The sequence below is a fragment of the Thamnophis elegans genome, chromosome 3 (assembly GCF_009769535.1).
Source record: "Thamnophis elegans isolate rThaEle1 chromosome 3, rThaEle1.pri, whole genome shotgun sequence".
NCBI lineage: Eukaryota > Metazoa > Chordata > Lepidosauria > Squamata > Colubridae > Thamnophis > Thamnophis elegans.
In genome coordinates this window covers 63,974,102-64,001,368 of record NC_045543.1, presented here as the reverse complement: position 1 = coordinate 64,001,368, position 27,267 = coordinate 63,974,102, and the positions used below count along the sequence as shown (strand labels likewise).

Below are 27,267 nucleotides of genomic sequence, written 5' to 3'. Positions count from 1 at the left end.
TACAATACATTTTGAATATGGTAATTAGCATAAAAAGTACAAAGAAAGAAACATACATCTGATCTTCAACATCTTAATTCAATACCTCTGGCAGATTTTTCTTTCTTTTGTTTTTCTTCATAGAAAATCGCCTCCTGAAATGCTAGAGAATATGCCTGCCCAGAGTTTCAAAGCCATCACATTCCTTATACAGCAGTTATGGAGAGAAGAAGAACATGTGCCTATGGATCCCAAATAACTGCTGCTACTAAACTGGGATACAGGTAGTCCTTGACTTACAACCACAGCTGAGCCTGAAATTTCTTAAGACATTTCTTAAGTGAATTTTGTCCCGTTTTACAACCGTCCTTCCCACAGTTGTTAAGTGAATCACTGCATTATTAAGTTAATAACTGTTTTGACCTAGGCTTCCCAAGAGGATGAAACAAACTCCTTGTCCCAACAAAAAACCCTTTTATTAATTTACTGTAAATTCTGCTCATTCACATCCAGCAAAGTCTTTTAAGGGAGAATTTACAGTCACAGATCTTATCTGGCTTGGAGAGCTGACAGGCCAATATCTGCAAAACTTGGCAAGGAGTCTTGGAGAGTCACGAACCAATTAAGCAAACTAATTGTCTCCTGCAAACTCTACTCCGCTTTCACTCCTCTGTGCCTTACTTCCACGTCGACTCCTGTTCTTTAGCTGTTCCCTTTGTCTGGCAACTCTATGCATGCGTACACTGGGAATGCTCTCCAGCTGTTCGTCTGCCTCACTGATGTCTGACTCTGAAGGCATCTGATAGCTGGCATACGGCCCTGGCCCCCTCTCTGCCTCCGATACAGAGCCCTCATCAGAGCCTTCCCCAGATTCCAGAACTGGTCCATGTTCCTCCCCAACCTCCTCACTGTCTGAATCTGCTGCCAGCTCTGCTGGCCGCTGGCGGGCCACTACAGTAACACGGTTGTTAAATGAATCTGGTTTCCCCATTGACTTTGATTATCAGAAGGTTGCAAACGGTGGTCACACGACTCCAGAACACTGCAGCTGTCATAAATACATGCCAAGCGGCCAAATTTTGATCACATATCCACGGGGAAGCTGCAACAGTCATAAGCATAAAAATGATCATAAATCACTTTTTTCAAGGCCATTGTAACTTCGGCCATTAAACAAATGATTGTTAAGTCAAGGACTACCTATATGTGCACATTCTAAACATGATCAGAAGTGTGGGGTATAATTCTTAAACTATTTCTGTAAGTGAATAGCAGGCTCTCATAAAGATTCATTTTCCTGAAACAACTACAAGGAGATACTAATAATAGTAGGCTACAACTCAGCAGTGAGTAGGAAATACTGTGTTTCCCCAAATGTATGACATGTCCTGATAATGCCATGCCATATTTTTTGGATGGGCAAAAATATACACCCTCCCCTGAAAATAAGTCCCCTGGACAACCCCCCCCCTCCAGCCAGGCAGAGCGCCACTCACCAACCTAGCGATATCCCAAAGGCGCCAAGCCACAGGAGCTGGGGGGAGGGGGGCAAAAGTGCTCACGTTGCTTGCTGCCTTCAGATACCACTAGGTTGGTGAGTGGCGCTGTGCTGGAAAGGGGGGGTGACTCTGCAGCGGATCTCCGGAGTTTGGAAGCTGGTTATGCTCGGAGCGCCACAGCGCCTGCAGGGAGAGCTGGACCAGGGCATGGTGAGGCTGGGAGGCACTCAAGCTGGGGAGGAACAGGTGCTCGCGCAACCTCCCTTTCCAGTCAGGCAGAGCACCACGTAGCTTAGCGTCTTTGGGATATTACTAGGTCAGTGAGTGGCGCTCTGTGCAGCTTGGAAGGGGGGTTGCCGGGCAGCTGCTTGTGAGCATGGTCACCTCATGGCTGCTGTGTTGTGCTGCTGTTTGCCCCTGAGGCTGTGCCCAGCTCTTTGGGCGTTCACTCACAAGAGAGCAGCCACCCGGCAACCCAAACCAATCCGCCCCCCCCCCCCAATAATAAGGGCCAGGAAACATTGGGGGGGGGGGTCAAAAGAAAATAAGTCCCTGTCTTATTTTGTGGGAAACATGGTAATATTAGATCAAATCTCAAGTCCAGATGGAGTGTCCAATGTATTACTAAAATGGCAGTTCTATCATTAATTACTTTCCAGACAACAAAATTAAGCTATGAAGAAAATAAATCCTGAAATTCTCAGGCCCAAATGTTTGCCTGGGCCTGAGAATTTAACAGATTTGTTCAGTTTGCCTGAACTTTCAGATTCAATTGAAAAACTTCAAAGTATGGACTGAGTATACACATTCAGTTTACATTCTCAGGCTCTCTGGAATGATAAAATGTCCACAAACAAGGGGATAGTGTTTAAAGTTTTTCTTTCATCAAACATATGAAGTTAACTGCTCAAATAGTTTGACAACAAAGTAAGAGTCTGCTTTCCAATTACTCCTTGTTTCACAACTGTTCTGCAAATATGACTTAAATTACTGTAATTACAGATAAGCAAGCAACCTTTAATCTACTACAATCTACAGAATGCAACATGCAATTTAAAGCTGATTGAGTTGAAAGCTAAAATACTCACACGAGGGGAATGTCTTCTGTTTCCTCCATATTCAGTTAAGATGATATGCAGAATTTTGTACACTGATATATAAGAAATACTGATTCTTTTTGAGTTTGAAAATAAAATATAGTATTTGACTTTAATACAATCAGTTCAGTTCTGGAATGACTACCTATTCCATGGCTAATTAAATTTAGTTAGAGAGGTAAAAAGGATCCTAAGAATATTAACTAAGTATCCAAAGTTAATAAGGGGAAGTGATGAGATCACATTAATTTTATCACTTGATGCAAAATACCTGTACAGGCACAGTACAGGTAGTCCTTAATTTATAACAGTTCATTTAGTGAACATTCAAAGTTACAACGGCACTGAAAAAAGTGACATGAGCATTTTTCATATTTATGACTGTTGCAGCATCCCCGTCGTCACGTGATCAAAATTCAGCTGCTTGGCAATTGACCCATATTTATGACGGTTGCATTGCTCCAGGGTTATGTGATCACCTTTTGCAATCTTCTGACAAGCAACGTCAATGGAGACACCAGATTTATTTAACAACCATGTTACTAACTTAAACATCTGCAGTAATTAATTTAACAATTGTGGCAAGAAAGGTCATAAAATGGGGCAAAAGTCACTTAGCAAACGTCTCACTTAGCAGAAATTTGGACTCAATTGTGGCCGTAAGTCAAGGACTATCTGTACATTCTGCTGAACAGAAATGAGGTAACAGACCACAACAGCCAAATAAATATAATTACAGAAACTTAAAATACTTTAGCATATTATATTATTCAAGATAATAGATTTGTATAAGCTCCAGAAAGTTATTTTACACAGTGAAAGACAATTGATCTGTCTAATCCAGGATCTTGTTCTACTACAAAGCTTTCTACCAGCTGGAAATCCTATCAGTTTTGCTATCCAGGATCCTTTAAGGATGATAATTTGCTGTATTCTAGATAATTGTCTTGTGAATTGGTAGCATCAGACTATCCTTAGCTGTAAAGAATTATATCACAATGTATAGTCCAGAGGCCAGGATGAGTTTGGCAAAACCAAAAGAAAAAAATATCAATAAATATTACAAAAATTACACACACAAACACAGTTTTTTTAAAGACAGACAGTAATTAATTTGATATTCTTCATATTATGAAAATTTGCAAGATAGTTTTAAAATCTTTCTAAAATGTGTGATTATTTTTTTCTTATTAGAGAGTGCACGAACACGTAGAGTCACAATTTGAGCGGAAGACTCAGATAAATATAAGGAAAAAACACAAAAATCGGAGTGGTTTTTTTTTTAAATGCCTGGGCAGAGATAAAATACTCACCAAAGGTTCTAGTTCCTTACGGTCTATGAGGTTGAGCTCTGTGACAAAATAATAAAAGTGCTTGTAACAGGTGTTGACATGGGCCTCAGCCCCCATGATTATGATGCGGTCAAAGTGATGAATGTAAACATGTACAAACACCCGAAATAGCCTGCACAGGATCTTTTTGCAGATCTGGAGGAAGTTTTTGGGGAATGGTACACCTGTGAATAGAGATGATTGACATTTTGTTAGCTGAAAGTATAACATTTTTCAGGATGTTTCTACTACATGAACTTGAGCCTGTATGGATCCAGGTTTTTTCCAAGTATATACACTGGCTCTGAATTGTTTCCAGATGAAAGCTGAAAAATATCTACAACATATTTTCAGTGCTAGGGAAATATTGATTTACCGTATATACTCGAGTATAAGCCGACCCGAATATAAGCCGAGGCACCTAATTTTACCCCAAAAAGCTGGAAAAGTTATTGACTCGAGTATAAGCCTAGGGTGGGAAATGCAGCAGCTACGGTAAATTTCAAAAATAAAAAATCAGTGTTATTTGAAACTCAAAGTTATGTTTATTCAAGGGACCCGCTTAATTAAAGTGTTCTATAATATCAGTATGACTTATAATACTGCAAGTCTGCAATATTAAAATACTTGTATAGGGGATCCCCGGGATCCCCCGAAGAGATCAAATCACAACCAGTATGCCACCTTCTTGGTATATTGTTTTTATTTTCACTGAGTTTTTTAAAATGAGCATTATTTCATCCTTTTTTTTCTTTATGTTTGATTGGTATCTGCAATTTGTGTTAATTCTGTTCATACATATAATATAAATGAAAAACCCAGCTCTCTTAAAAAATATTTTAAGTTCTTTCTGGTGCTCCCTTTTAGAATTGGCCAACTAATATTTCTGTTCACCCAACTAATGTCAGGCAGAGTTAACTGAAAAAGTAATTTTTCATGAAAGGACATTTTCCTAGGATTTTAATTGTTCTTACTGTCAGATTGCTCATTATTTCCAGCTTGAGTCTCCTTCTGACAAGTTTCCATTGCTTCTTGTCCTGTCCTCAGGTGCTATTGCTGCCGCCGCCTCCTCCTCCTCCAACAGCACCAGCACATTTGCTGCCCAGCGCTGCGGCTGAGGTGAAGCCGCCAAAGCTCCCGCTGGCGCCCCCGCAGCGTTGGGCGGATATCCGGCAGTGCTGTTGGAGGAGGAGGAGGCGAACCAGCCTGCCATCGCCGGCCACCGCCAGCCCCGCCGCTCTTCCCACCCCCTTCCAAGCCCCACAGTCCAGCGGATGGAGCAGCGAAGCCCCGGGGCTTCGCTACTGCTCCCCGCATTTTCTGCACGGGGATCCCTTGGAGAGGGGATTCCAGCCTGCCATCGCCAGCCACCGCTAGCCCATCCGCTGGACTGTGGGGCTTGGAAGGGGGTGGGAAGAGCGGCAGGGCTAGCGGTGGCTGGCGATGGCAGGCTGGAATCCCCTCTCCAAGGGATCCCCGTGCAGAAAATGCGGGGAGCAGTAGCGAAGCCCCGGGGCTTCGCTGCTCCATCCGCTGGACTGTGGGGCTTGGAAGGGGGTGGGAAGAGCGGCAGGGCTAGCGGTGGCTGGCGATGGCAGGCTGGAATCCCCTCTCCAAGGGATCCCCGTGCAGAAAATGCGGGGAGCAGTAGCGAAGCCCCGGGGCTTCGCTGCTCCATCCGCTGGACTGTGGGGCTTGGAAGGGGGTGGGAAGAGCGGCAGGGCTAGCGGTGGCTGGCGATGGCAGGCTGGAATCCCCTCTCCAAGGGATCCCCGTGCAGAAAATGCGGGGAGCAGTAGCGAAGCCCCGGGGCTTCGCTGCTCCATCCGCTGGACTGTGGGGCTTGGAAGGGGGTGGGAAGAGCGGCAGGGCTAGCGGTGGCTGGCGATGGCAGGCTGGTTCGCCTCCTCCTCCTCCAACAGGCAACAGCACTGCCGGATCCAGTTGTAGACTCGAGTATAAGCCGAGGCGGCTTTTTTCAGCCCAAAAAGTGGGCTGAAAATCTCGGCTTATACTCGAGTATATACGGTATTCTCACAGGAATCAATTAATTAAGAGAAGAGGTGACACAGTAGTTAGAATCCAGTACTGCAGGCTACTTCTGCTGATTGCTAGATACAGTTCAGCAATTCAAATCCCACCAGGCTTCAGATTGACTCAGCCTTCCATCCTTCCCAGGTGGGTAAAATGAGGACCCAGATTGTTGGGGGCAATAGGCTGTAAATCATTTAAGAGAGGGCTGTAAAAGCACTATGAAGCGGTAAATAAATCTAAGTGCTATTGCCAATTTCCTCTCCTCCTTCTTCCCTCCCACCCTCTCTCTCATATGCCCACCAATCTCATATAATATTGTATATCTTTTAATGCATAATAATAGTTTTTGCTGGTGGTTGTTGTTTTAAACTAGTCTTCAGAATGGTAGCTTTTCTGTTGGCTTTCTGGATATTGGTTATTTCTCTCTGTGATTTTAATTTCATGATAGTAACAACATTTACCACTAACAAACACAACAACTTTATTCCTAAAATCTGCAACAATCCAAAAGAGATTACCACAACAGCATAGCGTAAGCCTAAAACAGAGATTTTGAAAACCACATTTATCTGACAATGTTTATAGACCACCCCAATTTGACTAACTCTAGTAACATGAACAACTCTAACAACATGAGCAAATCAACATTTCTATAATTAAATTTATCATCATATTTTCCATCCTATTGCTCGGTAAACACTGCAGATGAGATGTCCCTTACTGCCTTTTTCAGCAAATATTTTATTTTATTTGTATTTTTTTATCCTGGCATTTTATTATTTATACAAATAATTCAAGGTGATGAACATATTCAACACACCCTCTTCCTATTTTACCCACCACAACAATCCTGTGAGATGGGTTGAGCTGAAAGAGAATGACTGACCCAAAGTCATCCCACTGGATTTATGGCTAAGGTGGGACTTGAACTTATGGTTTCCGGCTTTCTAGCCTAATCATTAAACTGGATCTCATATGCTGCAGCACTGGACAGAAGTGGTTCAGAACTGCCAAAACTGATTAACAGAAGTAAAATGAGTAAGTAAGCTTTATTTCTGCTACCTAAATCACATTGCTTCTGCAGTGCTAATCTCTTCACTTTCCCTGCATACAGAAATGTCTATATTGAGATAGGAGGAAATCATATGGCCCATGATTTTTATCTTGCCCCCTGATGGACAAACGTAATCTGTATGGCACTGGTTCGATAGCTTTTCTCCAGTATAAATAAAGGTAAGGTACTGAAACCTGCTAAGGTAAATATTATAGGAGCGGGATCTCTTCAAGCTCTCTGAGCATTGAGTGAGCAGAAACAGTGGTCTGATCTTTTCTACTGCATTAAGGACAGATGTAATCAGTGGTGGGATAATAACCGGTTCGGTGATCGTGTGATTTGTGCGTGTGTGCTCAGTTTGAAGAAATCTTCACTTCCGGGTTTCTTCAGAGGAGTAGCACAGCTGATTTGCACGGCAATCTGCTCTGCTGCGCAAATCAGCTGAGAACATAAAAGTAGGAAAATAGTGTGGGAGGGCAGGCCGGTGGGCCCATCTGATCATTGGGGCGAACCAGTTCACTCCCAGCTGATGGTTGGAGCTACTGGTTCACCCGAACCAGTCCAAACCAGTAAAATCCCATCCCTAGATGTAGTCCCATTCATATGAATAGCGTTTCCCCCAACTACAAAAGTCATGGTATCTTGTCTGGATTCAGTTTAAGCCTGATATACATTTCATCCAGTTTGCAAAATGGCCCAAGCAGCAATCCACCAAGGCAACATAAACATGGGAAAGAGAAATATGTCATCCACCCAGAAGTGGCATCCAGCTTGACATCCCCTAACAACTGTTCTCAGTGATTTCATATTGAAAAGCAGAGAGGACTATCATTTGATATCTGCCCTCAACGTAGGAGTGAAATTATGACAAAGTTATGCCTTCAGGTTCAATTCTCTTAAGCGGACAGAAGGATATTGTAATTGATTATAAAAACATTGTCAGATGATTCCAGAGGCTTCTTTTGCCATTCTGATGATTAAAAATAAAATAAAAATGTAGATTGGATATTTCAGCAGATAGTAGTTCAAAACTTCCAAAATGAAGTTTTTCATCCCAAAGGGTAGGTTGGACTAATGCACATACAGTATGTCCCATCTCATTAACCAAAGGCTAAGAAAGAATAATCAACAGACCCTTGAACGAAAGCAATCAAGCAACACTTTATTTATAAAAATAATACTAATAAAAGCAAAACATGTAGTCTGCAGATTACGACAATTGAGCCCAACATTTATGTTGCCACATGAAACATTTATTAAGTGACTTTGCTCCATTTTACGACTTTTCTTGCCACAGTTGTTAAGTGAATCATTGCATTTGTTAAGTTAGTAATGGTTAAGTGAATCCAGCTTTCCCTTTTGACTGTTGCTTGTCAGAAGGTCGCAAAAGATGATCACATGACTTTTGGACACTGCAACCATCATAAATATGAGTTAGTTGTCAAGCATCTGAATTTTAATCACATGACTGAGGGGATGCTGCAAAGGTTGTTAAGTGTGGAAAAGGGTCATTAGTCACATTTTTCAGTATCGTTGTAACTTTGAACCATCGCTAAATGAACTGTTGTAAGTTGAGCACTACCTGTCTATAAATCCTCATTGAATAACCCTTTTCTATATTAGATTTTTGAAAGATATGAAAGAAATATCTTAAAATGAAATCAATGGTCCCTAAGCAGAATCCATTGTCTCGTGTTCTTGCTCATCTTTCTATTATTACAACTGCTCATGATTGTGATATAAGAAGCAAAAGGCAATTACAGTGCTTACCCGAAAATAGACCCGTTTGATTTTTCAGGATGCTCATAATATAATCCAGTGGTTCCCAAACTTTTCCAGTCCACCACCCCCTTGGTGCTACAAACTGATCCTCAGTGCCCCCCACCCAGTGGTGGAATTCAATTTTTTTTACTACCAGTTCTGTGGGTGTGGCTTGGTGGGCATGGCTGGGGGGGTGTCATGACTGGGTGGTTTACACGATGGAAGGAAGATAGTAACAGTAAAATTCAAAACTGTAACGATTAATTGCACATTTATTCAAAATCCAATTTAAAAACCTTTTTAGTTAATGTTAATTCAACAAAATTGTTGAACATGATCCAGTGATACCAGGTTTTCAAAGTCTGATAGTCATTTATCAAGAACCTTAGTAACTAGTAACTTAGTAAATTCAGTAAAATTTAATAACTACTTCACTGTTCAGTAAATTCTTAATGTGATGGATGGGCTTGATATAGTGATACCAGTTTCCCAATGTCTGGTTTTAAGCCCCTTAGCAGGAGTCTTAATCTGGAGTCGATTTCTTTGCTTGGAGAGAAGTTGGATGACCACACTGAAGCCATGTTCCATGAAATATGATGTTGGAAATGCAACAAGGAACTTCCTAACCACTGTCCATAGTGCAGGATAGCGATCAGATATTTCTTTCCGTAACCAAAACTCTTGGTACGATTTCTTAAACTTTGGCTTCAGCTCAATGTCATTTGCAGCTCTATGAGTTGTTCCTCCACTACCCCATCTTCCTCAGGAACTGAAAATGGATTTATCACCCAATCTGGAATTTCCATCAATATCAACACTAGCTTTGCTACTAACTCCTTCCAAACCATCTGTAGTCTTTAAGATTTGGTAATCTAAATATAAAAAATGGTTGACTCACATCACGCATCTAAGCAAAACTGAAGTACAATCTATTTTTCCTTTTTTTAAAAAAAATCTCAATGTTAAGATTTGTATTACTGTTTTCATCCAGGCCGCATCCAGAAATGGCAAGAAACTCTGGTGTCATTTTTTTAAGCAACCATGGACAGATAATTGCTCATTCTTGCCTTAATATTATTGGCCAAGTTTCTTATTGGCTATGCTAACCAAGAGGTGCTCTGCAAAAATTTTGTGTGCACATATCCACACATACAAAGGCATACAATATAATCTTATCTCCTTCAGATCGCCAATTATTTTGCACGACACAGACATTCTGCCTTTAAATGCTTATGTGGTTTTAATGGCTAAACTTCTGCTCGCCGAACCAACTATTCAAAACCAGTAATTCTGCAAGGAGAGAGGATGGGAATGGGGATATTTCAAAAACTAAACACATATCCTAAAAGAAAATCCACCCACGACCAGCATTGTGGAGCTTTTTAAACTTTAGAATAAATGAGCTGGAAGGGACTTTGGAGGTCTTCTGGTCCAGCCTCCTGCTCAAGCAGGAGAACCTATACCAGAGGTCTTCAAACTTGGCAACTTTAAGACTTGTGGACTCCAACTCCCAGAATTCTCCAGACAGCTATGGACTTCAACTCCCAGCTATGCTGGCTGGAGAATTGTGGGAGTTGAAGTCCACAAGTCTTAAAGTTGCCAGGTTTGGGGTCTCCTGACCTATACTATAGTAGTATATACATATAGTATACTATACCTATATCAAAGAAAGCTTCCGTGTGTTTAACAACACCCGTATTTCCAAGGCTAGAAACGGAAGATTGCAATGCGAGCTTCCTCTTGCCGGTAATCCAAATCTCCCTAACCAAAATCCACACAACCAAAAGAGATCGACCACACTTCCGCTCATCACCCCTCCCCCCAGTTACTTTTACCCAGCAGCATCTCCATACAAAGGAAAAGGATGGCACGAAATATGTGACCATTTTTTAAACCAGTGGCAAAGAGGTCTCTCGCAAGTTCAACTAGAATTCGATTGGTGGGGTTTCCCCCCCCCTAACAACACCCTGCACGATCTCTCCGCCCACCGACTATTAAAAAAAAAACCTTTTCACAAGCCAAGCTGGTCGGTTAAGATGCCAGCAGTGTTGGGGGGCAGGCGATAGAAGCGGCGCACGTGCCTCTCCTGGGAGGAAGGCAGGGGCTATTTCCAGGTTTCTTTGGGTAATTTCGCCCTTCTGCCCGCGCCGATGGGCTTTAAACAGTCCATCTTCTGCTTGGCAAGTTTCTCCTTTCCATCTGAGAATTAGCTAAGGGGAAGCTACCAACATAGGGGCGATGCCCTCTGCAGAAAACACAATACACAATCTTTTTTTCCTTGCCTTCTCAGCGCCCCCCTGCCACCCCCCTTGCCTCTTAGCACCCCCCTGCTGCCCCCTTACCTCTTAGCACCTCCCTGCTTCCCCCCCTTGCCTCTTAGCGCCCCCCCTGCCTCTTAGCACCCCCCTACATCATCCCCTCCAAGGGGTGGTACTGCCCACTTTGGAACCACTGATATAAGCCATCATAAATATGAGTCAGTTGCCAAGCATCTGAATTTTGATCACATGTCCGAGGGGATACTGCAATGCTTGTAAGTGTAAAAAATGGTCATAAGTCACATTTTTCAGTGTTATTGTAACTTTGAACAGTCACTAAATGAACTATTGTAAGTTGAGAACTACCTGTACATTCAGACGGGGGAGCTGTAGCCTGACTTATATTCATGTTTAGGGGTCTTAGTATATGCATTAATAGCTCTGGGGATCCCCCTCCCATCTGGCATAGAGAACCAACCTCAGTGTTGTCTATCACAATGCTGACATTTGTATTTTTATATCAGCATGTGGGAATGAGGAAATAATACTTGCTCCCTATGTTGAGTGAAGGAAATTGATAGGGGGAACAGGAAGATGGTTACATAACTAGCCATAGGAAGAGGTCAATTAAGTTGTTAGAAGGACAGTAGCGATCTAAGTGAGAGGAAAGGCTAAAAGGGGCCAGCCACAAGCTCATTATCGGTACTTTGCAGCACGGGTCAAAGAGTCAGCATGTGAGTTCCTTGGGAAAAATAGGAAAGCGGCAAGAAGAGATTAGGTTGACCATGCAAGAGTTCATGTGCAGAATTGTGTATTGGAGTTGTAATCCAATAAATTTAGAAAGCAATTTTTAAACACCACACCTCTCCCACTGTGTGAATGTGTGTCCAATTTCTATCCAATTCAAAGAAGAGAGTCCAGGAATAACCATTAACGGAGTAAAAAAATCTACGTCTCGACTGACAAAGACCGAGCTGAAACTGGGTGAAGTTCCCGCTAAGAAGGCATTGCTAAAAAGATGACAGGCTCAGTCTCCAAGCAGAAGAGCAAAGCAACACCCATTCCTGCAATGTGCTCTACATGGGGCTGCCCTTGAAGAGCATCCGGCGACTTCAGCTAGTTCAGAACGCGGCCGCGCGAGTGATCATGGGCGCACCATGGTTCGCCCATATAACACCGATCCTCCGTGAGCTGCGCTGGCTACCTGTTGATCGTCGGGTGCACTTCAAGGTCTTACTTACCACCTATAAAGCGCTCCATGGTAGTGGATCTGGCTATCTGAGAGACCGCCTCCTGCCAATTACCTCCCTGCGTCCCATCAGATTGCACAGGGTAGGCCTCCTCCGAATTCCATCCGCCAGTCAGTGCCGACTGGCGACTACACGGAGGAGAGCCTTCTCAGTTGCAGCTCCGACGCTATGGAACAACCTCCCCGTGGAGATCCGTACCCTCACCACAGTCCAGGCCTTCCGCACAGCCCTCAAGATCTGGCTATCCCGTCAGGCCTGGGGATAGGATTTATTCTCACCCCGCCCGAATGTTGAGTGAATGTTGTGTTTTTATGGTTAATTTTCTTTATTCACATTTTTTTTTTTTCTTTTAAGTCTTGTCTTGCACTCCCTTCCCCCCATTGTTGTAAGCCGCCCTGAGTCCCCTCAGGGAAAAGGGCGGCATATAAATGCTCATTAAAATCTAAAATCTAAATCTAATTCCTGAATCCTCTTCCCTTCGCCCTATGGAAAACCTTCCACTCCCCACTATCCTGTCAGAGCTGAAAAAGCTTCTTGGATGAGAAGCGAAACATCTTCAAAGAAAAAACAAGAAAGACCAGTTGCCTCCTGGTCTTTCTTGGTTTGGGTTAACGCGGTCTGATTTTGGGGGTAGGGCATATATTATGAGCATCCTGAAAAAATCAAGCTAGGGCTTATTTTTGGGGAAACACTGTAATTGCCTTTTGCCTCTTATATCACAATCATGAGAAGTTGTAACAATAGAAAGATGAGCAAGAACACGAGACAATGGACTCTGCTCAGGGACCATTGGTTTCACTTTAAGTTATTTCTTTCATATCTTTCAAAAATCAGTAATATATAAAAGGGTTGTTCAATGAGGATTTATATACAGGTGGTGCTGAACTTACAACAGTTCATTTAGCAACTGTTCAAAGTTACGATGATACTGAAAAATGTGACTTATGACCATTTTCCACACTTACAATCATTGTAGCATCCCCTCAATCACGTGATCAAAATTCAGATGCTTGGCAACTGACTCATATTTATGATGGTTGAAGTATCCAAGAGTCATGTGATCATCTTTTGCAACCTTTTGACAAGCAACAGCCAATGGGAAAGCTGGATTCACTTAACAACCATGTTATTAACTTAACAAATGCAATGATTCACTTAACAAGAAAAATTGTAAAATGGGGCAAACACACTTAACAAATGTTTCACTTGGCAACATAAATGTTGATGGGCGTGGCTTGATGGGTCTGGCAGGGGAAGGATACAATAAAATCTCTATTCCCTCCTGATCAGCTGGGTCTCGGGAGGCAGAGAATAGATGGGGGCGGGGCCAGTCAGAGGTGGTATTTACCCATTCTCCGAACTACTCAAAATTTCCGCTATCGGTTCTCCAGAACTAGTCAGAACTTGCTGAATACCACCTCTGCTCTGTCTACATTTGGAATAAAATTACCTTTTTAAAGTATTTCATGTTATGGCCCTTCTTTTTCTGTATAAAAATCCACGCTGGTCCCCAGCCTACACACATTCCTTATATTCTGCTTTCCCAATGCTTTACAAGGGGGAAATGATATTTAAATTGATTTGACTTATAAAGACAGAAACACCTAACATGTTGTAAAAGAAGAAATAATTTTACAGGCAGGCACTGGAGAGTAGGTGATTAAAGCATTAAATCAGCTCACAAAGCAGTAATTATTAAAGAAGAAATAAAAGGGGGATTTGGGGGAGAAACTGTGCTAGTAGCTACTTGCTTAAATAGAGCAAAGGAATGTATTACTGGATGAATGGTTTGGCTCTGATTCAAGCAGTGTTACCGATTCATCCCCTGAATAAAGGAGTATAATAGAACAAACTCTGTAAACTGGAGTTGACAGTATGAGGCTCTAGGTTAGGTTCTTTTAAATTGCCATTTATATTTACAAGTAGGCCACCATTGCATTTACAAGCAGTCCATCTGTGCATTTCAGTGTTACAACTCTAGCCTTGCAAAAATAATTGGGGCCCTGGAAGGATCCTGAAGGTCATCTTCATCTGAAGAACATAATAATCCCAATAAAACATTTGTATAACTAAGGCAGCTTGTTCCATAAACAGCTTTCTGTTGTGCGGGATTGGACTGTAATTCCCGCTATTCTACTCATTACTGTAGCTTCTGGAAATCATGGGCACAAATGACTTCTTTCCATGAAGGAAGACTGAACTAAGCTATGACCAGTTAATTTCAGTAATCATAGGCAGTGCTCAACAATCCAGAAAGTAAGCAGAAAGCAAGAAAGTGTTTCGTAAGTGTCTAAAGTTTGAGAGATGATATATACCAGTGATGACTAACCTTTTTGTTGCTGAGTGCCAACAGTGCGCATGCACCTATAATGCAATGTGTGCACGACCCATGAGCATTCACATGCAACCCCCGTGCTCTCCCTGTCCCCAACATGCACACACAGCCCCATGCTCCCCTGCCCCCATTCACGCCCCACCCCGAGAATGCGCGTGCAATCCCCACATATGCACCCTACCCCCTCGTGCATGCCCGTCTCCCACATGTGCCCCCCGTGCTTGCACGGCAGACACCCAAAAACCAGTTGACCAGCATGCGTGGTGGAGCTGAGCTTGGGCGATGACTCGAGTGCCTGCAGAGAGGGCTCTGCGTGCCATCTGTGGCATGCATGCCATAGGTTTGCCTTCAGGGGTATATACTGTGGAAGGTGAATTAATCATTTCCATCAAGGAAATACTGAAGTACCTCAGGATCCGGGTAAAAGCAGCTATTGTGGGAAGCACTTCACACACCCTGATAGTCACGATGGCTTGTTTGCGGGGCATATTTTGAGACATGGTTCTAATATAGCAGAGATTTACAACTGCAGTTGACTTGGATCTCATCAAGTTTTGAGTTATATATTGAAGTCTGCTGGGATTTTTAAGGCTTATGGCACATTTTAAAGACAAAAATCTGTGCCTTAAGCATTTGCAAGGCTTTAGTCATCCATTTGGCTTCTTAAAACCTCTAAGCACTATAAATCTACCAATCGGCCAAAATGATTGGCTCTTAGGGAGGTTCACCAAAAAGTCTGATAAGTTGCATTTTTGCATTTTTCATTCAGTGATTTTCAAACTGGGCTCTGTGGAACTCCAATAGATAATCTTGTCACATAGCCTTCCCAAATTTGTTCAGTAGAGAATACTAACTACGGTACCTCTAATTCACTAGTGCACCCTGCATTTTACGAATGTTTATTTAGTGGTCCACAATTGGAAGGAGTTTGAGAAAACACACCCCAAGAAGCAATCAGGTTGTGGAAAACTGTTTTATATATTAGTTTTTCACACAGAGACATAAAGCTCTGTGCTTAGCGCTCTATTCACAGGAGATAACATTTCTCCTTTTTTTTTAATCTTCAAAATCAAGTCAAAGGAGAAAAGTAGAGAAGAAAAAGGAAAACAGACTCCCCTGATGAGAGATTATATACCATTGCAGAATTAGTTTAGAAACAAATTTAAGCTTACATTGCAATGTTGAATGTGCTTGAAGAAAACCCAAACACAATTGGTGACTTTCAAGAATGGCAGCTAACACATTCTCTTCCCTTCTTCTTAAGCCACAGTTTGAAAAGGACTCCTTATAGCTGCCCCTTGGGAAACTTCTGCCCCCAAAAACAGCAAGCTTCCAAACCAGATGTTTCAATTTATCTCAGCATGTTAATAAAGGAAGTATCTGTCCTGAATGCCAAAACAAACAACTCCAGTGATGCAAGACTCAGTTTCTCCTAAAATAACACAACAGCTGCAAATGGTTAGGTAAAGTGGACTACCTATTAATTATCTGCAACTTTCCAGATGTTGAAGCATCTGCAATGGTCCAATTGGGAAAAAAAGGAAAACAGGCTGGTGTTGTAATATAATCTGTGTTCACACACCAATCTGTTTTATATGAACATTATTATGACTAGCAGAATTCTGCCTCCTCAATACTGTTCAAATTAATCTAGCTACTAGATCAGTGATGGCAAACCTTTTTTGGCTGCCATGCCAAAAGCGGGGGCAGTACAGGGGGGGGGTCGTGCACCAGCATGCCACACCCATAATGCTAAGCATGTGCACCCCCGAGAACGCGCGCATATGCAATCAGCAACCTCCCCGCTTTTGCTGTGGTTTTTCCGCCTTCACCAGGCTCCAGAGGCTTTCTAGTAGCTTGGGGAGGGCGAAAACAGCCTCCCCGCCACCCCACCCCCGGAAGCCTCAGAAGCTTCCCTGAAACCTCTGGAGGGCAAAAAACAGACTTACAGGGAACCGGGAAGTTCGGGAATGGTGACTTACAGATTGTCCTGAAGGCTCCAAAGGGCAAAAAATGGCCCTACGGACAAACCAGAAGTCACCATTCCCAAATTTCCGGGTTCCCCGTAGGGCTAATTTTCGACCTCCAGAGCCTTCAGGAGGCTTCCCTGAAGGCTCTCCGGGGCAAAAAATAGCCCTGCGAGCAAACTGGAAGTGAGTTCCGGGTTCCCCTTAGGGCTGATTTTTGACCTCCAGAGCCTTCAGGAGGCTTCCCTGAAGGCTCTGGAGGGCAAAAAGAGGAGCTACATCTGCCTATTAGCTCTTCGGTGCCAGGCATCCAGGAACAACTCACTGCTGACCTCAGGCTCACACTCCCTTGTCTCCTCTCCACTGGTCCAAGGCTCAGGCGCCTCCTGGTGGCCAACCAGCTTCTCTGTGCCCTGCTCGGAGTCGGAACCCTGTCCAGGGTCCTCCACATCCTCCAGAGCCGACTCATAGGGCCCTTTGCTGTTGGGAGTCTAGTGGCAACTCCAACGGCTCCTGCTGGGCCACAACAGTATACTATACCTATATCAAAGAAAGCTCCCCTGAGTTTAACAACACCCGTATTTCCAAGACTAGAAAAGGAAGATTGCAATGTGAGCTCCCTCCTGCTGATAATCCAAACCTTCCTAACCAAAATCCACACCACCAAAAGAGAGCGACCACACTTCCGCTCATCACCCTCTCCCCCCCAATTACTTTTACCCAGCAGCATCTCCATGCAAAGGAAAAGGATGGCACGAAATACGTGACTGTTTTTTAAACCAGTGGCAAAGAGCTCTCTCATAAGCTCAACGAAAATTCAATTGGTGGGGTTTTTTTTCCCCCTTAACAACACCATGCACGATCCACTTGCCCACCGATCGTTAAAAAAAAACCTTTTCACAAGCCAGGCCGGTCAGTTGCATCTTAGCAGCCCACTGCTGCGCCCCTTGCCTCTTAGTGCCCCCTGTTGCCCCCCCCCATGCCTCTTAGTGCCCCCCTGCCATCCCCTTGCCTCTTAGCGCCCCCCTAAGTCATCCCACCGCCCCCCAGGGGGCGGTACCACTCACTTTGGGAACCACTGCTCTAAAGGAAAAGGTTTTCCTATCCAATCGTGTCTGACTCTAGGGGGCAGTGCTGATGTCTGTTTCTTAGTTGCTGAAGCCAGAGTTATCCAAAGACATTCTTGTGGTCATGTGGCCAGCACAATTATATGCAGAGGTGCACAGAACACTATATACTCAAATAGAATTGTGGACTAACATCTCTGGAAGATAGAAAGTTAAAAAAGGCCATTTTACCAAATTTCAGAATATCTGAAGGAAACTACATTCAGATTTCCTTTACCATTACCTAAGCAGAAAGAAATGGTATATAAAATATAACAAAAGGAATGTTTTATTTCATAACCATAGGAACATATTAAGGTTGTACAGACATTGCTGCCAAAACGTATTTGTTAAGTTGCATTCAGGGAACAATAGATTGTTAGACTCGGAAATTGTTCTGAGAGCCAGTTTAATCTAATGGTTAAAGTATCAGGCTAGAAACCAAGAGACTGTGAGTTCTAGTCCCATTTTAGGCATGAAAACCAGCTGGGTGACTTTGGGTCAGTCACTGTCTCTCGGCCCAATTCATCAGACAGGGTTGCTGTTGTGGATAAAATATCTTGAGAACCAAACATCTTGCTCTCGTGAGTACTTTTAATGTTTTCTATAGTTTTTAATGTTTCCTACTATTTTTATTTTTTTATTTAAAAAATAATTGTAGATGTTCTGGATTGAAAGCTGCCCTGAGTAACTTACTGAGATGGGTAGCTAAGGAAATTGAAAAAATAAAATAAAATAAAATAGGGGGAAGAAGGAGCATGAGGTATGTTTATCACCTTGAATTATTTATAAAATAACAAAGGATATAAATAATTAAATACATTCTCAGAAAGGAAAAAGTGAATATTCCATGCCTTTGTTGGATATTGGTATAAAAAGCCAATAACATAATATGAATCACACAATCTGAATGAAAGAATTTGTATTATAAATACCAAAGAAAGATCTTTTCAGCAATGAGCTGGAAGCAATTTCCTCTAATTTTTTTGTGATCATACTAACCAATAGTTGTTAAAGATTTTTTCAAAGAATATGAAACAGGACAATATCACTATGAGCTAGTGAAGATAAAGAAGATGGCGGCCTTTTAACAATTGATGCTATTTAATTAATGCACTTCCTTGGTTCTTTATAAAAGAAATACTTCTGGAAGGTGAAACTGGGAACTTACTCTGTTTTTGTTTATTTTATGAATATCAATAATTAGTGATACAATAAAAATATTCAGTTTTTTTAATGGTACATCTTGAAGTTTATTAATGTTTTATTATCAAAATGTAAAAGTTAAACTTAAAAATGTACAACAAATTACATTTTTAATCATTAAACATTAGCTCAGAAAGATGTGCTCTAAACTTCGAAGATAATGAATTCCAGAGATATCAAGTTCAATCCTCAGGTATCACAGGACATATTGAGTAGCTATAAGTATTGATTCTAGAAAATATGGGATAGGTATTACTAATAAAGAAGATATCTTGGACCACACACTTATAAAGTATTAAAGATAAGCACATATTTATATTGTCAAGAAATGCATTGGCAACCACTATAGTGACTTTAGCTCTATGTGTCTTTCAAGAGATTAGTCTGGCTATTCTGATTCTGTAATTGATGTTTGTGGACCAAAAGGATTTGTTGACTACATAATCAAGCTTAAAGGTTATTAACTTATGTATTGTGTCTTAAGAAAGGAAGTAGCTGGTCTTATGGGTTAATATTGATAAAATGGATATTTAGCCATTATCTTACCTAGGAAAGCAGAGAAAAATACAGATATAAGAAGCCTTCCCCAAATAATAAATTGTTCTATAATCCATTCAGAGAAGCTAATCAATTTTCTCTCTGTAATTGTGCCTCCTCCCATATAATGAACAACTCCCATCTTTTGCTTCCATTTATTATTCTCATCTAGCCCTTCATTGACCTCAATTACGTATTAGAGAAGGCATATTATTAGTTGCAGATGTAAATCTCTTAGAAGATTCATGCAGATTCTGAAAACTCCCTCTGAAATGTATTTAGGTAACAAGAACAGAAGCATTGCAAAGCAATGTCCTCTCTTCCCAAAGTTCCCAAACAACTTACCATGTTTGATACTGTAGTATCTATCATTCACCACCGAACAGTCAGTAGGACCCAACGTACTCCAAATAATTCTGAAAGATCATCCATCAGAATTACCAGGATAATCTCGGTATATCATTTTCTCAACTAGAAGTTAATATATTTCCTTCTTTTCTTCAAGCTGTTTACTTGAAACCAAGTAGCCACCACGCTCTTGATATCTTATCTAAACATGAGAGGTTAAAGATCTCTCTATAATTGCCCATTTCCAAAAGATCAAATGCTGAGAAAAACGTGTGAATCGAAAATGATCTATCCTTCCTAAAAGATGCTGCTTAATTGTAGTTACAACACTTCCTCTATTACCAATTAACATCTGAAAAATGCTCCTGAGAATATTATACCTTCACAAAATGCAAGCTTTGTGTCCCTAATATGCTGAATAACTGTAGTTTACCTCACAGGAACCCATAATTTCACTTTTGCCTATTACATCATGTGATGTAGTTACCTTGCCCATTATATAAGTTGATCCTACCGTTTTAGGTTTTAATAACCTTAAAATGCTAAGCCCTGATAACATGAAAAATCGGGGGTATTAAGGTGGTATAAATGAAAGCTTACTTCTGAAGGGATACTATGGTCTTCTAATTTCCTAGCAAAGAACGTTGCACATTTTTCTTAAAATGTCTTATTTGTTGTGCGCATTCATTATCTGTTAACTAAAACATGTACCGTATTTTCACCCATATAACCCGCCCACGCAAATAACCCGCCCACGCAAATAACCTGCAGGTTTTCGGGAGCGTGCAAAATATTTTCCGTATACCCCGCCCACGCATATAACCCGCGACGAGTAAGGGAGAAGGGAAACTGCTGAGATCGGGGGGGGGGGGAAGAAACGGAGGAGGAAGCCTGCGCAAGCTGGGGAAGGGGGAAGGAACGGAGGAGAAGGAAACTGCTGAGATCGGGGGAAGAAACGGAGGAGGAAGCCTGCGCAAGCTGGGGAAGGGGGAAGGAACGGAGGAGAAGGAAACCGCTGAGATCGGGGGAAGAAACGGAGGAGGAAGCCTGCGCAAGCTGGGGAAGGGGGAAGGAACGGAGGAGAAGGAAACCGCTGATTGGTTGCACGTGCCCCCGATGGAGAACGGGGAGCCGAGGTAAAGCTGCCTCCCAATTCCTCGAACTCCCAAGCTCTCCCTTTACCGTAGTTAATCTGTGTAAAATATTTTCCGTATACCCCGCCCACTTTTATACCCCGCGCGGGGGGTGCTGTGCTTGTAAAAAACGCATATAACCCGCGGGTTATATGGGTAAAAATACGGTAATTGCCTTTTGTGGGCAAATGTTATACAGTCAGTTGTAATACATGCCACTATTGCAAAGGACAGAATAGGAAACAACATTAGAACACAACTTCGAAGCAAGGCAGCAAAATCTTTCATTAAACTTATATATGTTTATTGCTTTAAATCAGTTTTTCAGGGGACACCTTGGTTATGGCCTGTATTAAGCCAAGTGCATGTCAGGTTTTGACACCTGGAATGGAGTTATAGCACCACAGGGCAAGTGGCTTGTTTAATTTTTTGGCAGTTGTGTTGATAAAAGAAGGCAGAATGGAATAAGTCATACCTAGAAGGCTACATGTAATAAAGCAAACTAATAAGCAGGCAATCATGAACAAAATCTCTCAAATTTTACATAAAGAAATCAGACGCCCAGCATAGCCGAAAAAATGCATGATTGTGCAATGCCTTTTTAGATTAAAAAAAGGTACTTCAGAGTACTTGGGAACAAGTAACAAGTTGCCACTCTGAACCATCTTTTTGGAATTTAATCTGAAGCATTGCACAGACTGATTTAGTATATATTTATAAATTATTAGCCAAAAAAAGCGGCTCATTCTGTTAGCAGGCATTCCAGAGAGAATATGTTTCTCAGTGGCTTACTTAAGGATCTCCTTAAGTGAGATTTGTGTGCCCTAGCGAATCAGATTTCAAAACTGACAGGCAAAATACACTTACTTGTAAGATGCTGATCCCTTGGATTTTACATCTGTAAGCAAATGTTCCATAAGGTAGTATTCAAAATCATCTACTTATAGCTAAATATAACATTTTAAAGGGATGTAGAATAATGCAGTATGTCCAAATTTTTGTTCAATTATTCTCCCACAATACCAATGTATTACAACAACACAATTACCTGTGGAGGCATAATGGGCTCTCAGGACATGATATATTCTCCATGAACAATATAGACTGTTGTTGCAAATAATTTTGTAACCAGTTGCTTTGTTTAACACAAAAGGTACAACATTCTTGTGTAGCACAGCTTGCCAAGAAATGTCAGGTCAAACAAACATGAATGGGTACTCTTATAAAGTTTCCATTGTTCAATTACTATAAAATAGGTTTAGTATTACATTCCTAATGTGCACATTCCATCTTTGTACCCAACCACTCACTGAGATGTAAAACAGTTCTGCTTACATTTATTTTTCATCTAGTTACAGATATTCATAGATGCTAGGACAATACTAAAAGCCATAGTAATATTGATCAGATTGGACAAATGAAAATGAAGAGTTTGGAATGAATTCTGGGCCGATATTGGAATTCAAAATTGTCCCTCTCCACACTACAGGTGTGTGTGTGTGTGTGTGTGTGTGTGTGTGTGTGTACGTACCTGTGTACGTACACCAGAGTGTACCAAAAGTCAAGTCCCACATACAATTTAAATTACAGTACATTAAATGTTCAGATTGGTTGCCATTTCCTTCCAAACACTTCCTTACTCATTTGATGATAATCTTTGAACATTCCTAAGGGCAATAAGGTTTTATCTGCAGTAAATAAATGGATAAATATATAAGATATTGTGGTTGGTACACCCTGAATATATAATTTACATGTTTCTGAATTGTTTCAGAATCATAATAGCTCATGCTGACATAGAAAACAAGAATATGCTCACAGTAAGAAATGAAAATTAACCCATCTTCCCATATAATATATAATTATATATAATAATATATAAGAACAATGCACAGATTATAAACAAAGTTCAAAAATAATAATTATAATATATAATTTGCCCCTTTTAAATAATCTGGCAGGTGTTTCCATGGATTTTCTTCCATTCATTTGATAGATTACACCTATCCTCTGCGAGCTGCACTGGTTACCGATTAGTCTCTGGATACGCTTCAAGGTGCTAGTCGTAACTTATAAAGCCCTTCATGGTATTGGATCTGGGTACTTGAGAGACCGCCTGCTGCCAATTACCTCCCACAGACCCATTAGATCTCACAGGGTTGGCCTCCTCCAGGTTCCATCTACTAGCCAATGCCATCTAGCTACTACCCGGGGGAGGGCCTTCTCTGTGGTAGCTCCGGCCCTCTGGAACGAACTCCCCGCAGGGATTCGGACCCTCACCTCTCTCCAGGCCTTCCGAAAAGCCGTCAAAACCTGGCTTTGCCGGGAGGCCTGGGGTTGATGAGTTCCCTCCCCTCTCGACTTGTATGGCTGTGTGACTCTTGCTTATTTTAACTGTTTGTATGTTGTTTTATGTTCCCCTTTCTCCCCTATTGAATTGTTCGCCGCTCTGGGTCCTTCCCGGAGAAGGGCGGCATACAAATAATAAAATTCAAAATTCAATTCAATCCAATAATTTCTTAGGAAAACCAAGCTTGACAGACAAAGAGTTTCAAGAATCAACATTCACTTTGAAAACATTGTCAAAGAGTACACAAGATTAAAAGCTCTAGCATATCCAGTAGTGGGATCCTCCCGGTTTAACAATCGGTTTGGTGATCACACGATTTGTCCATGCGCAATTTGAAGAAATCTTCACGTAATCCTTAACCCAGGGGTGTTAAACTCGGGGCCCATGGGCCAAATGCATCACATGCTGCCCCCGCCTTGTTTCGGGAAGGGGGAAAAAGTCCCTATACGACACGTGTCGCCACCATGACGACGCAAGTTTGATACCCCTGCCTCTCATAGCTTCTTATGCCAGTATTCTGAATTCTTTTTCCTAAGCACAATTAAATATTGGCTCTCTTCACACATCCTGCTCAGCTGTTGCTCATTTTAAGAATGGTTTGTTTAACAAGGCTTGATTTACACATTATGCAACAACAAAAATAAGCAAACCACGTTGTAAATAACTGTGAAAGCGAACTCCTTAGCATCAATGTTAACTATCACTTTAATGATTCACAACCAGTTTCTACCTCAACCCAGGATCAAAGGTTTACGCACACAAATAGATTTTGAAGGTTAAAAAGTTTTTTGTGGGGGAAAAACATTAATTCCTCCATTGCCATATTATTTATCTGGATACTCTCTTACTACAGCTGGTCTTTATAAACAGAGGTGTAATTACAGGAAAACAAAACCAAAACTGTGTTTTTCTAGTGCACAGATGAAACTGGTAAATATGTAACATTGAGAATTTTGTAGTTAGCATTTTCTATGTCCTACAAAAGAATAACACACGGTAATTTCTTTTCAAGCAGCTGATGTGGCATACATGACTAACAGATATGTATCAGCAAGCAAGTCTGTAAACATTCTTTGTGGGTTTCTAACTTTTATGGTTAATGCTGGCCCATATGCATTAGGTACATTTGCAACAGACTGGCTAAGCTGCATGTTATGCAAACCACTTGCAAATTATGCATATCAAACACAGCCTTTGGCTTGCCAATATCAAACCAACATTAGAAACACACCTATTTATTTATCTTGCTTGCTTGCTCAAGATGGCAAACATGGAAGTATCTTCTTCTGCTGGTTTAGTTTTTAATTGTTGCATGAACAAATTACGGTAGTTAGCTCCGAACAAATGCAAATGTCCAGCCATGCAATTCTGTGTCATTAAACAAAAATGCAACCTTTCAGATGTGAAGCATCCCTGGAGGAAGCCTGTTGACTGAAGTGTGGTATACTTCATAGTTGAGAAAGCAAGTGGCACTTATCATAATGAAAGGCTCTCACGCTCAGAGGCATTCAGCAACAAGGTACAGGATTTTTGCATCCAGTTCATCCTTTTCTTACTGCGGAATATTAGCATATCAAAGTCTAGAGTGTATATACTTAGAGTGGATCTCAAACTCCACACTAGACCCAGGATAATAGAGGTGGAGAAAAGGACAAAAATAGTTCCAACAATTCTTTACATGTGGAGGATTTGGTGCCACAACTGTATGGCCACAACCCTGTTCCACCCTGGACTTCTTTTGCTGTTGTTTTGCCAAAACGATCTGATAATTTTGGCAAGCCATCACTAAAAACCTAGATTTTTCTGTCCAGTTTGGCACTAAGCAGAAAAGCAGTGATGATCTGCCCTACAGCTGTTCAACACAAAGACATATTCAACATGTTTGAAATGCAACTAGAGACCAGTCTTGTATACTAAAAATGATATTCATAAGAAAAGGAAATGGTAACACATCCAATTCCTCTCCCTGCAGCATAATAAATTGTCAGTCAAGCAGCTCACCCTCACTCACATCACAGAAAGTCAAACAATCTAATAAAATGCTTGCAGAGAAAAGAATGCCAACTACTTCAGAAAATGAGCACATGAGAAGGTATTGCAAATCAAGTGGATTATATCCCCTGCTATAAATTTCCTCTCTATTATTTTAGATAATAAAAAAGAATTGTATCTCGGTTTCTTGGCAGATCAATTTACACAATATTTGCAATGACTGTCTCTTGCTGGCTAAAGCACTAGAAGGCAGCAGAATACTTTTATGGAATAGCTGGCAAAATATTGCCTATTTTCCCTAATATATTCAAAAACTGCAAATGTTTGTTTTTAAATGGAAGTCAAGCCTGAAAGCTCTATAAACACACTAACTGATCCCTCTGCAATCTAGTTAGGAACTGGCTAGAGTGGAAACTCTAAAATTATGGAATGTTTTCGTTGGTGGATCTTGATTGACAGAAAACAACAACAACAACAAAAAATCTTGAAAATTTGGGCGAAAGAAAATAATAAATTAAACCCCTTTCCTTCTCCTTCTCCCTTTTTAAAATATGTGACACTGAATAGTGATCTACAGGAAAAATTTTCAATTGGCACCCAAAAACATATGCAAAGGAATTCAGTCACGGACACTGAAACATACATTTTGTCATCTACTGTTTTTATGTTCCAACACACATATTTATGAATTTTTAGCTGCCCAATTCTGCACAGCAATGAGACACAATAGACTTCCCCAGATTGGTTCCTATAAAGAAGAGTTAGTTCTCAGCTTACCACAATTGAGCCCAAAATTTATGTTGCTAAGCAAGACAGCTATTAAATGAATTTTTCCTCATTTTTTGACCTTGGAATCTGGCTTCTCTATTGACATTGCTTGTCAAAAGGTTGCAAAAACTGACTTCCTGTGGGAGGAGCCTGTCGCCGAGGAGCTCAACGGAGCCCCTCTTAGAGTACTGGTTTGTATATCTAATTAAGATCAATAGATATCATCCCTTTCTGGCAGAAAGGGACAGGCAGAAGCTCAGGTGTTAGGATTTATTCGTAGTTCACAGCCCTTTTCCTTTTTTGGGGGGGCTGCGAACGGAGAATAGACCCAGCGTAACTGAGCTCTTATCTCCAGCCAGTTCTTCGCAGCTGCCTTTTTGCAGCCCTAGACAGCCGACTCCCGCACTCAGGACAATGATAAACTGTTTTTAAGATAATACGAGCGGGTCTCACTTCTGTGATGTGTTTTTTTTTTTTAACTATCTAAACACCAGCCTTGTTCTTCCTTTGAACTTCTCTGCGCAATTGGGATACAAAATGGCGTTTTTACTGTGTTGGTGATTGAAGACGTAATTAACTGGCTTTATTTCCCCGGAGACTGCTACTCATTAACGAGCAAAATCTACAAATAATTTATGGAGAACTGACCAGCTGAAGACACTGTTTATCTGTCTATTCTCAGATTTTATCTATAATGTCTCCCAGGTCTAAACAGGCAAAAAAATCCTCCCCCCTTGTGCTTAAAGAACTTGTTACCAAATCGCTGCCTTTGTCTCCTACGCCATCTACTGGAGATTCTTTGACACAGGAGCTTCTCTTTCAAATAATTAATGACTTTAGAAAAGAAATTAAAGAATTTGTGTGGGATTTATGCGATAAAATACAGACCAAAATTGCCCAGATAAATGCGAATATGTTTGAAGTCACGTCTACTTTAACAGATTATATTGAAGAAATGGAGACGAAATTGGAAACTTTGGAGGGGGCTAATTTTAATTTGACTTCTAATATCCAAGCATTACAACAAGAGATTACAGATACTCAAACACAACTTACAATGATAAATTATAACAGAAAGGCGTCTGCAATAAGAGTTAGAGGACTGCCCGAAAAGAAAGGAGAGAACTTGAAACAGACGTTTGTAAAAGCTTTCAGCCAAGTGGTGGGAGGTCCGGGACTCAATTTTGATTGGAATATTCGAAAAATCTATCGCCAGAATTCGCGTGTAGCAGAGCAACGACAGCTTCCAAGAGACATAATTA

At 41.3% G+C, this 27,267-nt stretch overlaps 1 protein-coding gene across 2 annotated transcripts in view; it reads right to left on the bottom strand.

Moving 5' to 3' along the window:
* MOB3B (MOB kinase activator 3B) overlaps positions 1-27,267 on the bottom strand; it is a 91,450-nt gene that overhangs the window by 5,534 nt on the left and 58,649 nt on the right. For both annotated transcript variants that reach the window (XM_032213463.1, XM_032213462.1), the window contains one exon: positions 3,889-4,091. In XM_032213463.1, coding sequence (XP_032069354.1) covers positions 3,889-4,091 — 203 coding nt within the window. The remainder of the gene's footprint in view (positions 1-3,888; positions 4,092-27,267) is intronic.